The sequence below is a fragment of the Asterias amurensis genome, chromosome 16 (genome assembly GCF_032118995.1).
Source record: "Asterias amurensis chromosome 16, ASM3211899v1".
NCBI lineage: Eukaryota > Metazoa > Echinodermata > Asteroidea > Forcipulatida > Asteriidae > Asterias > Asterias amurensis.
In genome coordinates this window covers 8,755,138-8,772,375 of record NC_092663.1, presented here as the reverse complement: position 1 = coordinate 8,772,375, position 17,238 = coordinate 8,755,138, and the positions used below count along the sequence as shown (strand labels likewise).

The 17,238-nt window shown below is 39.4% G+C and overlaps 2 protein-coding genes across 4 annotated transcripts; both read right to left on the bottom strand.

Annotated features, from left to right (window-relative positions):
* Window positions 1-121: 121 nt before the first annotated feature.
* On the bottom strand, window positions 122-6,359 carry LOC139948703 (COMM domain-containing protein 3-like). The gene is made up of 5 exons (XM_071946963.1): window positions 6,139-6,359; window positions 4,204-4,315; window positions 3,254-3,413; window positions 2,276-2,392; window positions 122-698 (listed from the first exon to the last, which is right to left on the bottom strand). Exons 1-5 carry the CDS (start codon window positions 6,275-6,277, stop codon window positions 639-641), a joined length of 588 nt encoding a protein of 195 aa, XP_071803064.1. The 5' UTR covers window positions 6,278-6,359; the 3' UTR covers window positions 122-638.
* A 2,595-nt stretch (window positions 6,360-8,954) lies between these two features.
* On the bottom strand, window positions 8,955-14,978 carry LOC139949075 (beta-1,3-galactosyltransferase 1-like). Of its 3 annotated transcripts, XR_011787512.1 has the most exons (3): window positions 14,716-14,978; window positions 10,618-12,410; window positions 10,418-10,453 (listed from the first exon to the last, which is right to left on the bottom strand). XR_011787512.1 is itself a non-coding variant. In XM_071947480.1 (2 exons), exons 1-2 carry the CDS (start codon window positions 14,623-14,625, stop codon window positions 11,109-11,111), a joined length of 1,308 nt encoding a protein of 435 aa, XP_071803581.1. In that variant the 5' UTR covers window positions 14,626-14,978; the 3' UTR covers window positions 8,955-11,108. The 3 variants fall into 3 exon arrangements, 2 of the variants coding, with proteins under 2 accessions (XP_071803581.1, XP_071803580.1); XM_071947480.1 differs by having other exon boundaries at window positions 8,955-12,410; window positions 14,620-14,978; XM_071947479.1 differs by having other exon boundaries at window positions 8,955-12,410.
* Window positions 14,979-17,238: the final 2,260 nt, after the last annotated feature.

The window sequence follows — 17,238 nt, the reverse complement described above, 5'->3', positions numbered from 1 at the left end:
AATTAAAACTAGCAATTGTTTATCATTATTTTCAAATTTCGTACATTCATTTGTTTAAGTTTTATTATATCTTAATAAAATACATCTTTAATATAAAAAAAAACAAATATTACAAGAACAGGAATAATAAATTTCATATTTTGTGTCTTCCCACAATTTTAGTTTTTTAACACTAAAAATTAATCAGTTGAGTTTGGAAACAGTTGCATCCTGGCTTGAACTGTCCAGATTTTTTGCAAAGAAAGAAAGAAATATTTTAGGTTGAGTGCAAGCTGGATCTGGGTCAGTAAAGTCTGGGCCATCGAAAGTTCCGAGCTAAAAGACCACTGGTCTAGTGGCAATTTTTTTTAAATTTAAGACTTGATGAAGCTCCACAAACGTCCTGGATGTTATGTTGCAAAGAGTCCACTCTCTACTCATGTAAAAAATTGAGAACTTAGGGGGCCAGCGTCTCCTATAACGCTCACCCCTTTATTCCCAAAAGTACTATAGCAAATTGTAACTTTTAGTCCATCAAATGGCTGCAAATTGTTGAGTTTTAAAGATCTTACTAAAATTGGAGTCATCTGGGCCCATGGGATGATCCCTGGTTTCGTTGTCCGAAGTTGTCCATCTATTTTGACCCACAGTAGTCAAACTCACGACAAACTCGCCTTCTCTAAACTTCTCGAAGCATCTTTCAACTTTCCAACCAAGTCCTGCATGAATTATTCAAGAAAAGTTATACGTTGTTGTTTAATTGTCAAAAGTGATGCTGCTACAAGAACGCTTTCTACACAACTAAATCCCTTGGAAGGTAACACACACACTACGACTAATTGAGCATTCCAGGGCATTGCCTGGCAGACAATACTACAGTATATTGAACTGGGAAGTGTTGCATTTTGTTCCATAATTTCCACGTAGACCAACTACTATCAAATGTTTTTGTCAAGCTTTCTGTTTAAAGGCAGTGGACACTATTGGTAATTACTCAAAATAATTATCACCACAAAACCTTTCTTTATGACCAGTAATGGGGAGAGGTTGATATTATAAAACGTTATGAGAAACAGCTCCCTCTGAAGTGCCATAGTTTTCGAGAAAGAAGTAATTTTCCACGAATTTAATTTCAAGACCTCAAGTTTAGAACTTGAGTCTCGAAATCAAGCATCAGAAAGCACACAACTTCGTGTGACAAGGGTGCTTTTTTCTTTCATTATTATCTCGCAACTTCTACAACCGATTGAGCTCAAATTTTCACAGGTTTGTTACTTTATGCATATGTTGAGATACACCAAGTGAGAAGACTGGTCTTTGACAATTACCAATAGTGTCCACTGTCTTTAACTAATACTATTCACTCTCCTAATATTTGTTTTAAAAAATCCGCTAGTAGAGTAAGGGGCCATTCAGAAAAGTCAATGTGACCAAAAAAAAAAATTTTACCCACCCACCCAAAATTTTGATGTTTAAACATTAAATGGCTTCATAATATAATCCATACACTGAAGTACAAAGTAATGTCTCAAATGAACCAGATATCTTAGATCATAGTTCTCCAATATTAGTAGATTTCAGGAATGAAATTGTTGAACTTGGCAAGCAGGGTATTTATTCTTTTTTCTTTGTTAAAACTTATTTGTTTTAAAATAACTGAATTTTGATAACAACTGAGGTTGGCATAACTTTTCATCACTCAAAACGACAGTGAAAGATGATTACACAGTTTGGGATAAGGAGTTCACATTTTATAATCCTGCCTATTATTTGATGACAGGTTCCCTTTGTGGAAAGTTTAGGATTACCCACTTCCATTAAAAGGCACCAGGCTATTTCACCATTCAGCCTCAATTCAACCTCGTTCCCAGGGGTGATCGATCTCGCCGCACCATTTTTTACCAGCACGCCTTGCTCGATCGTAACCCCTGGAATTTGAACTTAAAATGTGCTAGAATCTAGGACATTTTAATTAGCGCCTGTAATCAATCTTTTATGGGCTCGCATGTCTTTCGTCTTGAAGAATGTTTTTGACTTACTTTTTTTTAAACGTGTTCCTGCTATACAAAATGAGGGCGTGATCAACATACAAATATCTCAATACTTCGAGCGTGTGCACTTTACATCTAATGCATAAGCTATTGCATGAGCCAATCAGCGTTGTTTCTCAGTACATCCCTTCCAGGGGTTAGTGACGAGAGGTATCGATACGACGGCCTCAATATGGTTACATTGATTTGAATATGCGAGGTCATCAAGATTGCTGCAAGTTGTGTTATTTGTGAGAGGGACTTACCTGGAGTTGCTCCAAGGAACATGAGAACTGGACGTCCTTTGTGGCATTCTGAAGCCCTTCTTCCGTCTTCAGTGTGATGAGGTAAGAAGCCTCGTTGATCTTGTCAACATGATTGCTCTGTTGGAGAAGAGAAAAATGGTTTTAAAAGATGATAGAGTTTGACAGGCCAGAGTGTTCCACTTCCGAGAACTAGTCTAAATTCTTTACAAGTCTTCCGGCTGGTTAGTTTAATTCAATTCAATTCAAGTCGACATTTATCTCATACTACTCTTCTCAAGATATAACGCATTCGAAATATTACATAGATTAGCAAAATAACGAGCACGGAGGATGGGGGAAAAACAAAATAGTTAATCTCTGTAAACCGAATTAAAGAGAGTATGAGGCTGTCAGATTCAACCAAGGCTTGTAGAAGACAGCCTAGACAGACAAACTACAAACAAGGAGACAAGACAAACAGGTAACAAGACAACATTTACAAAAAACAGACTGGGTTGCTTTGAGAGAAATATCATATGTATAAACTGGCAATCCTAAAGCAAACAGCTAATGACATAATGTAGGAGCTGGACTGACTATAAAAGAAAGCTATGCCAGTGGACCCCGGTTTGAATCCTACCTCAGAGCGGAGCCTTGCATGTGGATTGGGTTTTCTATCCCTACCTGATTGCTTGGGCTTCCTCCTGAAGCCTTTTTTAGGCATCTGAAAGCACACACAATTTGTGCAACAAGGATGTTTTCATATTCTCTTGCAACTTCGATTGCCAATTGAGTCAAAATTTTCACATTTTTTTAATTTTATGCATGTAGGGTTGTACACTACAGTGACAAAACTGGTCTTTGACAATCACTGAAGGTGACCTGGGGTCGATTTTACAAAGAGTAAGGACTAGTCTTAGGAGATACTAAAAAGTTTAGGATCTAACTCAAGATTAGACTAGTCTTAACTCTTTGTGAAATTCTCCCCCCGTACTGTACCTTCATATAGTAGTCTAGTCTCCAGTCAACATCCACAATGTGTGGATGAGACTGCCTGATGTTCCCAAGGAGGACTCGAACCTCCTCCTTCTGGTCCAGGAAGACGTTGATGAAGCTGTTTGTTCTATCGGTATTCCATTTACAGTCTTCTAGCAGTGTGCTGAAAAGAACGACAAGGATGCAACAAATTCCATCAGGGGTGGAATTAACTTAACAGTGTCTTTAAAGCCATTGGACCCTTTCGGTACAGAAAAAAAAAAAAGTTCACAGATTTACAAATAATTTACAGGGTTTACAGAAGGTAATAATGAAAGACTTCTCTTGAAATATTAGTCCATGAAATGCTTTACTTTTTGAGAAAACGGTAAAACAATATAAATTCTCGTTAACGAGAATTACGGAGTTGTTATAAACACATGTCATGACACGGCGAAACGCGCGAAAACAGGAGTGGGTTTTCCCGTTATTTTCTCCCGACTCCGATGTCCGATTGAGCCTAAATTTCCACAGGATTGTTATTTTATATATAAGTTGTGATACACAAAGTGTGGGACTTGGACAATACTGTTTACCGAAAGTGTATAATGGCTTTAAAGGCACTGGACACTATTTAATTACTCAAAACAATTGTTAGCATAAAAACTTGTTTGGTAAGGAGCAATGGATAGCTATTGATGGTATAAAACATTGTGAGCAACAGCTCCCTCTGCAGTAATGTAGTTTTTGAGAAAGAAGTAATTTCTCAGTAAAATATTTTAATTGATTTTGAGACCTCACGCGTGAGGTCTCGAAATCAAGCATCTGAAAGCACACAACTTCGTGTGACAAGGGTGTTTTTTCTTCCATCGTGCAACTTCGATGACCAAGAGTTCAAAATTTCACAGGTTTGTTATTTTGTGCACATGTTGAGATACACCAAGTGAGAAGACTGGTCTTTGGCAATTACAAACCTAATACTTGATGAGTTGGCATCATGTTTGGCGCCCTCTAGTGCTAATGTAGAGAGAGCACCATAGGCTTGTTTTAAGACTGCAGCATCCAACGATTTCAGGATTTCATCATCTGTTCAAGAACATACAATATTTTTATGGTAAGTTTTAAAATGATCATTTGGAAATTAAATATTCTTTAGTAGAGTTGGGACTTTGACTGGTAAACTGTACAAAAAAGTATTGAAATTCTTTCAAAAATTCCTCAATGATTAAGCGAAACCCAGGCCAGTTTAAAAACAAAGAAACAAATTTAAACATAAATAAGCCTGAGTGGACAGTAAAAATAAAAAATTAAAAGCACTTGACTTTCTTCCTTTTGAATAGATGTTAACTTTGCATAGGGGACAAAGAATTTGTCTTTACCCATACACACCAATATGTGTAACGGTAAGCACTTTAAACCGAGTACTTTTCCCCGAGCACTGGGGGGAGGGACACAGGCAAATCACATGGGTGAGATCCGAGCAGATATCTCACCACTTAAATCTTATTTGGAATTGGTAAAAAAATTAATAAAATTCAGGTGGACCCCAAATTTTTTTTTACTCTGCCTTTTTATCTTGTCTTTAGGTCTTGATTATATGACTATTGAACTTGCACTTGCAGTCTGAATTTGTGTAAACTTAGCAAATAGTTTTTTTTTAAATGTTAACAAACAGCTACTGAGCAAATTAACAACAATTGTGTATTATTACTAATACTAACTATATTAAGCATGTTGAGGGGGGCGGGGGCTAACAAGTAACACAGTAAACCAAAAAGAAGTCAGACAAAAAAATCGTTGACATTTTATATTAAAATAAAAAGTTATTCAACACAACAGCTCAATAATGACAACAATTTAACGATGCCATTGCCAAGCTTTTTAAAAGACAGGCTCAACTTGAGTTACAATTTTCACCAAAAAAAGTAAACATAGTCAAGAAGAGGGACAAGAAAGAAGAAGAAAGGTAAATTTGTTGATTTGTGCTGCAGTGTGTGGAAAGGTAAATGTTACTGAATAGAAGCTCTATATTCTTTGACTGGAACTAGGGTCCTGTATTTCAATTTGGCGTCCCTCAAGGAGACTCAACATTTCGAAAAAGGAGTACAAGTGCCACTTGCCTAGCAGGCAGCAGCAGCTGCTAGCTGCAGCGACCCATGTTATTACTAAGGGAATAAAAGGGTAGCGACGAGTTCTTTCACGGCCGTTTAACACAGGCAGGGTCTTTGCCGTGTGATACCTTTATAACACGGCAAAGACCCTGCAAGGTTTTAAACGGCCGTTAAAGAACGAGTCACTACTCTTTGTCTTTTATTTCCATAATATTCATAAATTCCTTTTTGGTTAAAAGGCGTAATAAAGTAAGAAACTCTGTAAAACTTATCCGTTTCCGACGTGCTTGAGCTCTGTACATGTATGTACAATGTACATGTGCGACTTCCGTGTGTTGCATTTATGACTGAGTGAGACGCCTATTTCCAACAGTTTCCGGTTCCGTTTGTGCGCTTATAGTCTTGGTGCAACACGTTTTCGTTTTCATTTCACAGTCACACATAGCGCGGCCAACACACCGACAGCGCCCGCAACAAGAAACGTCTTGCACCAAGACTAGTCTTGCACCAAGACTAGCGGAGGATCCGCTCACAACCGGTTATAAAACACTGGTCATTATCAAATTCAAAGGTCAGAAGGTTTAACTCTAAACACCCCCCACGTGACGCGCTCTCACCAATAGGAATAGCGAAAATGTCTGAGGTATTTATGAAAGATTTGTTTAACATAGCTGTTACCATAACCATGGTCAGTGTTAGAGTAACGCGGGTTAGTTCTAATAAATAAGTAATACTAAAAAGTAATAATAGAAAGAAATAGAATAAAAATAAGAATGTTTTTGTAAGGAAACCGCCCACCTTGGAAAGACCTCGCTTTCGCTCGTTTAAAGACATCTTCGAAAACCTTCTCGACAAGATACGTGTAGGCCTCGTTTGGAAGGTGGCCCGAGTCGCCTGCAAGCTGTAAACCTTCCTGAACTTCGGCAGAAACCTCCATTTAAGAGACTTATTCCGGTCTGCAGCACACCAGAAATTGTAGTTTTGTTCAGGTCTAGTCCCCTTTCTTACCTAGCAAATTGCTAGCGTATATAATGCATTGATAAATGGTACCATGTTGATATAGAGGACGTCAACACCGCCCTCTTCTGTTATGTTTGGTTCAATGTGACCTTACGAATTAGGGACAGATGGCAATGGTATCCTGCAATAATGTAGACCTTTCTATTGTTGATTATACGAACTGTGACTATGATCTGTTTTTGCTTTGTAATGGCTTTCCCATTATAGCTTTCCAAACTCAGTTGTATGCTGTGGCAGATGTTGCAATCGGTCTAATAATATGGTCTAAATAAGGTTTAAAATAACACTGCGCCTACCGTACACCCCCATAGCTCTTTGCGCTTGGCTCTGATAAAAAGGGGTGGTAATTTATCCAGATCCAGCACAAAATTATTACTTAGCACCGTTGTATGTTAATTTAAAGCAGGTTTTTGAAGCCACTAGGCTATGTTTTCGTAACGAGGGATATTATCTCAGTGATTATAGCACCGGTGTTGATGGGAGTGGAAGGCTGTATGGCTAGCTCTCCTTTTAACACGTTCTTATCAAGGTGGGCTGGGTAGGTATAGCAGGGTGGTCTGTCTCTTTAAACTAATCCTATGGCGTCACTCTATTTTTCAAAGTTTTATTTTCACGACGATCTACGAATCTACACTTGTGTATATTAAGTGTAGATCCATCACAAACTTGAAAATTACTGTATTTCCAAATTGAAAGAAAGCATGAAGTGCTACTAACATATCTGAAAATAATATGTTATCTTTCAAAACAAAAACAGTTCCAGTTGAGGAAAAAACTACTTTAGTAACACAGTTTACTGCATTACCAATAACAACTACGGAGGCCCACATTGCATAGAGCATGCAAACACAAAAATTAATTTGTTAAGCAAATAAAAGTATTGCAGAACAGAAACAGGATAAGATGTTATCCCCACTAAAGTTTTGCTTAACACAGAAACTTGCAATGCAGTTTTTTCTGCTGTAAACAGCTTTATGAAATGAGGCCCAGCCTGTATCCACCATTATTTCTTGATCTGCTTCGTTTTATACCATAAGTTCCCGCCATTATATACATGTATGAAATATTTGCACCATACAAAAGATTACGCATGTCTCATACAGAAACAATGTGTTTATTTGCATTTACATCTTACATCTCTTTGAACTTATTTTAATTTATAATGTCTATTTCTTGTTTATTTTTTGAGCTTATACTACAACTACTTGGCATCTTTATGAATACAGCGGGGGGGGGGGGGAAATGAATAAAATAAGGAAGATATGGGAGTGGTTAATTCGTCCCTCACCAGCCGCTAAAATTTTTTTCAAATCTTTTATTTCGCGAACGATTTCAGTCAAATAGCGTATACATGTACATGTAGTCCGTGATGGACAGTTAAAGACAGTGGACACTATCGGTAATCGCTCCCAATTGACTTTTTAACAATCAATGGAGCTGTTGATAGTAATAATAAAAAATAAAAAAACTGTGGGAAACGGCTCCCTCTAAAGTAACATGGTTTTTGCGAAAGAAGTAACTTGTCATTAAAGTATTTGAATTTGATTTTGGGACCTCAGAATTAGATTTTGAGGTCTCGAAATCAAGCATCTGAAAGCACACAACTTGTGCGACAAGGACGGGTTTTTCTTCCATTAGTCTCTCGCAGCTTCGACGACCATGCAATTGAGCTCAAATTTTCACAGGTTTGTTATATGCATAATGTTGAAATACACCTAGTCAAAAGACTGGTGTCTGATAATTACCAATAGTGTAAAGTGTCTTTAAATACATGTTAGTGTGCATGGAGTTGTCATTATCGTTAAGTTCTATAACCAGGGCCCAATTTCATAAAGCCTGTAAGCCGAACAAACTAGCTGAGCATAAATTATTGCTTTTCACATACAGGTTACCAGTCACACTTGTCACTGACTTGTGCCCCACTCAAAATTAGCTTAGCAAAGAATTTGTCAAGCAGTATTTTCTGCTTAACATAACAGCTTTTAAAATTGAGTCCAGACAGTGAACCGCAAACATACTCCATATTCAGAGAATTGTTTGTATTATGTCCCAATTGCTTTGTAGTAAACATCACCCAAGGGCGGCCATTACTGAAAGCATGATGGTTTATGTTCCAGAACAATGCCACACAAACACCGTCTACGTGTACATTTAGCCCTTTGAGGCTCGTCTGTAGGCTACCATGTCATGAAGTTGCTTTTTGCATAGCAAATTCATATTAACGAGGTAAAGCATAAGGCAGTGTGACAATGGACTAAGTTCGAGGTTTGGTGATTGTGGTATTTTAGTATTTGAACTTTCGGGATGCAATTTTCCACTAGCGCTTTTCAATGAGGATGTGTTTTTGTCTGTTTGTTTGTTTGTTTGTTTGTTTAGATTATCTCCCGTCAAGAGAACTCGGCAAACACAAGGGGGTATAAACACTGGCAACAGCCAGTCGTACAAACATTGGTTTAACGTCTTTATGATTATGAATTGCACAAATCAAGAAATTTTGAGTTAAGTCCAGGCGACATTACTTATTCATAGTCATAGACTGGGAGATTCGAACCCACAACCTTGTGATTGCACCCCTGAAATTTAACCACTGTTTCTTTAAGTACTTTACTTTAGTTTAAAGGCAGTGGACACTATTGGTAATCGTCAAAGACTGGTGTATCTCAACATGTGCATAAAATAATAAACCTGCTCAAATTGGCCGTCGAAGTTGCGAAACAATAATGAAAGAAAAATACCCTTGTCACACGAAGTTGTGTGCTTTCAGATGTTGATTTCGAGACCTCATAATCTAATTCTGAGGTCTCGAAATCAAATTCGTGGAAAATTACTTCTTTCTCGAAAACTACGTTGCTTCAGGGAGCCGTATCTCACAATGTTTTTATACTATTATTTATTTTGAGTATTTACCAATAGCGTCCTCTGCCTTTACGTAATGGCTGTAAAATAACAGTTGTATAACATTGTCGGACCCAGGAAATTATATGGAAGTGACATGTGACCGTTACATTTTTGGCAGATAAAAGATTCTAATAATGGCAATGCTATGTGCGCATACTAAAGGCAAAGTTAAAAAAATTGTTTTGTTTTAACAATTCGATTGTTTTAATCTTATATAAATATGTATACAATAAAACAAACATGTGAAAGTTTCATTACTCGTCACCAAGTAAGGTTTTGTGCTAATAATTATTTTGAGTAATTACCAATAGTGTCCACTGCCTTTAGATGATGTTCAAAGGAGCTGAAAACCTACAAAATGCACCCGCTGGTCTCGGTTGTTACAACACAAATTTAAAGATGTGTTTATGCTGAAAGTTTTGGGTGGTTTTCCTCGATTTCCTTAATATAATCACAAACTTGTACAGGGTTGTTATTTAAAGATGCTTGTTTACACCAAACATTATTACTTTCTGCGACTATTTTGTCAGCTATAATACTGTATAATATACATTTTAAAACTAATTACATAAATAAAATAAAACAACTTAAGGTAAACAAAATCCAGCAATTGAGGACTCGTTACAAATTGCATGCGCAAAATAATTGTAGCTTGCCGCTTTTGTTATAAAGGCACTGTACATCGCCTAATTGTCAAAGACCAGTCTTCCCGTGACTTGGTGTACCCATGGAGGAATAAACACTAGTTTATTCCTCCATGGTGTACCTCAACATAATATGCATACAATTATAAACCTGTGAAAATTTTGACTCAATTGGTCGTCGAAGTTGCGAGAGAACAATGGAGGAAAAAACACCCTTCTCGCACAAGTTGTGTCCTTTCAGATGTTCAGAACTCGAAACCACAGCTGAGGTCTCGATCCAATTCAAATATTTTAGTGAGAAATTATTTCTTCCTCAAAAACTATGGTTACTACTTTAGAGGGAGCCGTTTCCCACAATGTTTTATAAGCTCTCCCCCATTACTCGTTACATTTTACCAAGAACTATCTTATGTTAACAATTATTTGAGAAAACTACCAATAGTGCCCAGTGCCTTAAGTCCCTGCAGAAGCGTCACGCGCGTGCGTGTTCTGAAATTAATTACTGTAGGCCCTATGGGGAGACTTACAGTGGGTGCGTTCGTTTAGCTTCCCTGGGTCGACCCCGGTTTGTGGCGGTTTTTTTTTTCCGGGACGAATGTGGGTAATTATCTGCACACGTTCGTCCTGGGGAAAAAAACGGCCACACACCGGGGTTGACCCAGGGAAGCTAAACGAACGCACCCAATAACTGAGTATCATTGATGACTCAGGTCACATGGGTTATGAATATGGAAAGGGTTAACCTTCAAAATGGCAGGTAACTATACATGTATCCATGAATTACTGCTATTAAAACTCAACTCGCTCTGCGGGTGACCTTTTCCAGAGCTGTGTATTGGGAGAGTCGTGAGACCATTTTTCTTTGGTCATATTAATGCTGGGACGCAATTTTTGGTCCAAATGTAGCACAACTCAGTGTGCAGACTAGTCTGGCACCCTATGTGCACTGCATGCAGAAGGGGGAAGCTGCTCAACTCATGAACTCTCTCAATCTCAATACACAGCTCATCAGACATACATTGAAACTTTTTGGGAATCCAACTTGTATTGTGTATGGTATGGTGCACAAACATAACTACATTACCAGGAAATGTACATCATTGTTGTCGTACTGTGTAGGCATACAGTCATAGCTTATTATTGCTGGCTGGCATCATTCAAAAGGCACAATGGTTGATATCAAAATGGTCATACAATAAAACTTGTTTACCATTGGCACCTCTCACCAGACCGACGTAATCGTTGGTGAGTATTCCACAGTGAGTACATTTCCGCTGGTAGAACCATATGGGTTGTCACCAAATTGTGAAACCGGCAAGACGAAGTATAAAAATCCGTTCGCCAATTATTAAAATTCGAGTTGTGAATAGGACGTATATGCAATTTTGAAAGACATATTGCGACAAAGACGTCTTCGAGGTACAAAAACTTGGTGTCCAGTGATTGTTTGTACACTGATATCGCAACATCTCGTGATAAAACGTACCCCGTTCCAGACATAAATGGCGGGTAACTGTTCGCACTGTACACACTTCTCGGCATGTACCATTTACTACTTGGGTCCCTTATTGGACTCCCGTTTATAACGAACCCAAACGCAAGCCGCGAAGTTCGTGTGGTATCGAGGGCAAGATACTTGACTAAGTTGTGGTACACCACGTACATGTCATCGTCCGTTTTCATGACGTATGACGCGTGAGAGCAGTGCGTGGTTGTCCACTTCAACGCCATGACTGTCTTCAGAGTCAAGTTTTTGTAGCTATCTTTAAAATCTTCCTGGATGATATCGTGATGGGTTTTGCTTTCCTCCTCCACTCTTGCTTGTAAGTAGTTTGCTCTTGTCGACGCAAGCAAGAACAGCGTGATGATGTTTTTCCCAAGGACCTCTTTCGGACTTCCCCAGGTCTCCCGAATCGCTTGCCTCTTGGCCGCGTTCTCGTGCGTTGTGGTTACGAGAACGACCAAGAAAACATCCAGTGGGGAGCCCAGTTCGTCATAACAAATCGATGGCTCGTCCAGTACGAGGTTGAAATCATGAGGATGAACATGCTCACCTTCTCCAATAATTAGTGGTTCAGTTCGTGGTGGTTCAGTTCGTGGTGGTTCATATACAATATGTTTTGTTACAAGTTCTGCTTTTTTAATAACCGGGGGTTTACCATATCTTAGAAGGTGTTCAACATAGCGATGGCGGTGCTCTGCCTTACTCAGTTTCGTCATATCACGAACTGTAACAGGGGACTGCTCTCGGGCTAATATACCATTGACCTCGCCAGTTAATATCACATAGAGTAAAAATATCAGCGTCTCTAGTATGAGAAGAGACATTAACAGCTTCAGACGCGGCCGAAATTGGAAGATCCCTCTGCGCGAGTGGTCTTTGGACAAAGAATGGAGTAATGACGTCAGAGCGGCGACATTGTGGCAAAGATCGGACAGGAAGTTCTGCAGTTTTCTGTACGTGACGACTATTATATACTCCACTGTATCTAGTTCTACTGGCGTGCTCTGCAGATAAACAGTAAACAACAAGTTATTAGATTATGTAAGATTTAATTGTGCAGGTGTTCCATGAGCAGTTTTTGCCACACCCTTTGTTATTGGGCTTCAAAAAGTTGGTAAATAAAAACGTGTACCCTAAACACCAATTTGCCTTTATCGGTATGGCAGACTTTCTCGTGGTTTCCTGTCTCCATTTTTCTTATAACATTGTGGAACCAGACTTATACAACTCCCCAAAGCCTCCCTAGTGGGTTCCACCATGGTTCCACTGACAGTACCTTAGAGACCAGTGGGTTGAGCCATGGTCGAGGTATGGAAACAAAGATGGCCGAATGTAGTTTTGGTGTTTTTATAGCACCATTGCCAAAGCTCAACTTGACCTAAGCAGAGTAACCAACACACATGTCAACCGTTTAAAAAACCGTTTAAAACGACTTTCACGGCGTATAAATACGTGACACCATATTTATTGTTATGATCACCAAGATCACTGGGTGCATTCGTTTACCTTCCCTGGGACGACCCCGTAGTGCTCACTCGGGTTAGCCCCTGACAAGAGCTAATCGAACGATCACACTCGCCCCCTCGTGGTGACGGCATGCACCCCAGGTCACCCCAAGTGGCCCACTCCACAAGCAGGGCACTGGGGCCGACCCGGGTGACTGGGTGAGCCCCGTCAAAGCTATTCGAACGTACTGGGGCAGACCGGGGTCGACCCAGGGAAGCTAAACGAACGCACCATTACTGGCAAGAGTCTTGGTCGCAAACATGGGCGTCAATCAGGGGGACGACGACTGGGGGACATGTGTCCCCCCCCCCCCATCTTTTGGAGGGTGGGGGACACAATATCAAATGTTCTCATCTTTTCGACCACCTTTATCATGAAGCCACAGTTTTGCACTGTGTATGACCCAACCCTGCGTCCCGCCATGGGCATTAATCCTAGGGGCAAAGGATGACACAACTTTTTAAAGGATGGGGGTCACTATATACATCAATGTCCCCCGTCAGAATTGGTCCAAGATTGCACCACAGATATGCCGTAAAGGTTTCACACTCGCATGCTCACTCTTTGACAGATTTGCCCCCTAAAACTTGGATCATAGATTCGCACCTGAAGATCCTGTTAACTCAAAAGGTTCTACTGCTTCAACATTTTAAAGGCTTATGTTCTGTTCCATTAGTTTTGCCTCTTATTGGCCTAAGATTGCACCACAGAGCATCTAGAATGCAAATTTTTCCCGGACTCATGGCCGTAAAAGGCGTCGCGTTCCGCTTTATAACATGCTACATCTTTAATAAATTTGCCCCAACCAACAACGCCCCCCCCCCTAAAATTTCTTGTCTTGATCCACCCTTGACGATGCTGGTGATGATTGGGAAGAAACGCCGTCTGAGCATTATATTCAGAAATAATATGGATACGAAGCTATTTTTTTTTAAGGTACACAAAAAATGTTAGCAAAAACAGGTGCATCATAGTTTGAAATGCCCATTAAATTCCAACATCTGAGAGGGGGGCACTTCAGCCCTCAGACTCCCTAGATTGTACAAGAGAGCATATACGGCCTAAACTTTTCCCCGGGCCCTAAAGCGGGCCCCGGACCCCACGCCGTAAATGTTATGACTAACAATGTCCCCCATCCTTCAAGAAGACATTTTGACGCCCACTGGCTTGCACCAAACTCTTTCCCCAACTGCCCGTACAAGGAGTCCATATAGGACGATATACACATGTACCGAGTCTACATTAATATGGAGTCCGTCAGACCGTTCCGTCCGACCGACAGACAGACAGACAGACAGACAGACAGACAGACAGACAGACAGACAGACAGACAGACAGACAGAGAGAGAGAGACAGACAGACAGACAGACAGACAGACAGACAGACGGAAGGACACCGTGCGTTGACTATGTGCACTCGGACAACTAAGACATTATCGTAACAAAGACTGGATGCCTATACAATAATTACATCATGGAGGTAATAACATCAACCAAAATATCATTATAATTACATTAAACTCATGTCTTGTTATCCAGTCTAGTATGTGCCGCCCGTCATGTAAACTTGTACAACTTGTTCATTGGTTCTTCCTCCATGATTGGATAGGCTAGGCCTATGCCTGGTAGCATAGTAGGCCCTACCGGCATGGCTACAAAATCACAGAGTAAAAGCAATTGAGGAAGGATAGATATACAAACAACCTACCTCCATGATCAACCGTGGAGGAAACTTCTACCGTGTCAATCTTTCCTCACTGCCCTTGATCTATATGTCTGGTTACAGATATACCCATGTATTTACCTGTGTTAAATGCGGCTGCGATGGGTAAGGGCCGTCCATTTTCCATTACTTCGACCATTGAGGAAGAAAATTACAATTCGACTTTCAATCATTCAATGTTGTGTGTGACGATCTAGTGCCATTCACTACCGTATAGCTTGTTTATTTTCCACCCCCCTGCATATTGGCACGTCATGAACGTTTTCCTTTTAACACAATATCGCGTTCTGCCAGTGGCAATTCTGGTTAACAATGGGAAGCTGCACGCACTGGTGATCATCAATGAACTGCAACAGCCTTTTTTTAATAGGGGTACATGTATACACATGCAATGGTACCATGCCGTCAGTGAGTCTGTGTTCAAAACTGTTTTGGGATGGAAAGGTTGACCCTCATTGATGTTTAAAAAAAAAGAGCTAGATTTTCTGAATAATATTGTGTTGATGATCGATCATTAATGTCTTTTTATAAGCATATGCGCCATTTGAATCACTACACGTGGGGAATTTTTTGCAGCAAGCCTATTATGCGTTGCAGTGGTGGTCATAGAAGGTAGTAAGGGTTTGAAAAGGGTGTGATAATGAAAACCGCAGTTACAATAGTTTCGAAATCAAACCCGGCGCCCCATCTGTTAGCTGGATCGGTCGGCCTTGATGGAGCGGTACAAAAATCAATCCATTTTAAATTCATCGTTTAGATGTATTGTTGTTGTTGTTTTTTTGTCTGGCACAATAAAGCTCGATGTTTGGGCTTTCCACTCCCATTATCAATCCCATTCAGATGTGTTACTTAAAGGAACTGGACACTATTGATATTTACTAATTGTTAGCACAAAAACTTATTGGTAACAAGCAATGGAGAGCTGATAGTATAAAACAAGATGTAATTTCGGAGACTTTAAACATTTTTTGGTCATCTGAAAGCACACAAATTTATGCAACAACGCTGTTTTTTCTTTCATTATTCTCTTGCAACTTCAATGACGAATTGAGTTCAAATTTTCACAGGGTTGTTATTTTATGCATTTATGGGATACACAAAGCCTGTGAGAAGACTGGTCTTTGACAATTACCGAATGTCTCCAGTTCCCAGAAGCGGTGAGAATGAATGATATTTGACGAATTGAGCGCTTGACTGTGAACTTTAATCTCAGAATCTTGAAGGCATTTCTATTTTTAGTTGGGAGGGCGAGAGAAGAACAACATTAGTAATCAATAACAGCACAATGAAGCTATTGGAGGCGATTATCGATAGTAAAGATTGAACCATGGAGGTAGAAATAGAACTAACCTGATATCAATTAAGTTTTTATCGAGTTGGTCTCACAAAAACAAAGAATAATATTTAAATGATTTCAATAAATTTAATAAATTTTCTGGGTTGTCCAAGCATTAGTTGACATTACAACCGGTACCACTATTATAACATTTGCTAAATTTAATTACCGGTTGAAAATGTTCTGTAAAATAAAGTATATAAGTGCTTGTTTGTAATAACGTTTAGGCCATATAGGGACATTGGAATCTGCGATTTGGGCATGATAAAACAAATAATGCAAAATTAAAGAATGTACTCTTCAATTTTGCACTTGTATGCATGCATCGAATGTGTCAACAGCCATGTAGCTGTTGTGACCTTTTAGAGCATTTTTTTGAACAGTGAAAAAGCACCATTTTGTATTTTTGCGGGGCGCCCTAAGCGCCTATAAAAGGTTCGTATGTCAATGTTTCTACTTGCAACCTAAACAGTTTTTAATTACCGGAGTTTTTCAAAAGTAAACAACGAATTGCAGCAAGAAAACCGACATACCATTTTCAATGTGCAAATGATCTAGCTAAATTCTACGTACTTGAAAATTATTTTCCTCCAGTCCTGCACTATTTCGTTTGCTTGGGGCCTAAATATCATGAAATGAAATTCCACATCGGTAAAAAAGTATGGAGACAAAAATCAAATAAAAACTTGGAAGTCCATCACGCAGTCATATCCCTCAAAATACTGTACTTTAAAAATACGTTTGGGATAAATGTTATACCTTTTCATCCCAATCCGATCCCATGGGTCTAAAAGAACTCTTTGATTTTTTAAACAAAGTAATAGCTTGAGGACGGTTCCGAATTCTCCACAAAAACAAAAGTCAAATTTGAGTAAACATTGCACTTGCCCGCAAGGCCACTTTTTGAAATTCGCGCGTGGTGACGTAGCAAACTTTGTTTCCTTCACTGCATGATCTTCTTACGTGATTTTGCAATTTGCGCAGGATAGCTCGGGTGCAAACTTTGAACACCGAGCAATCTTTGTCCCTCAATCACAACTTTAACCATGTTGTGAAATTATGCTGTATGAAGATAATCTTTGTCCAGAGTTCGGATGGTTCGAAGTAGCGTTCTGCTAGATCTTAACTTCTGTCTGAAATTATATTCTTGTAACAAAACTTGGGAAAAAAGAATATCAACAAGTAAGTTCAGAATTTTTGTAACAGAGCTTTGTCATTGGCACTTTGTCACACGAGCGAAAGTTTCATGGCACTTCCAAAGCTCCTTA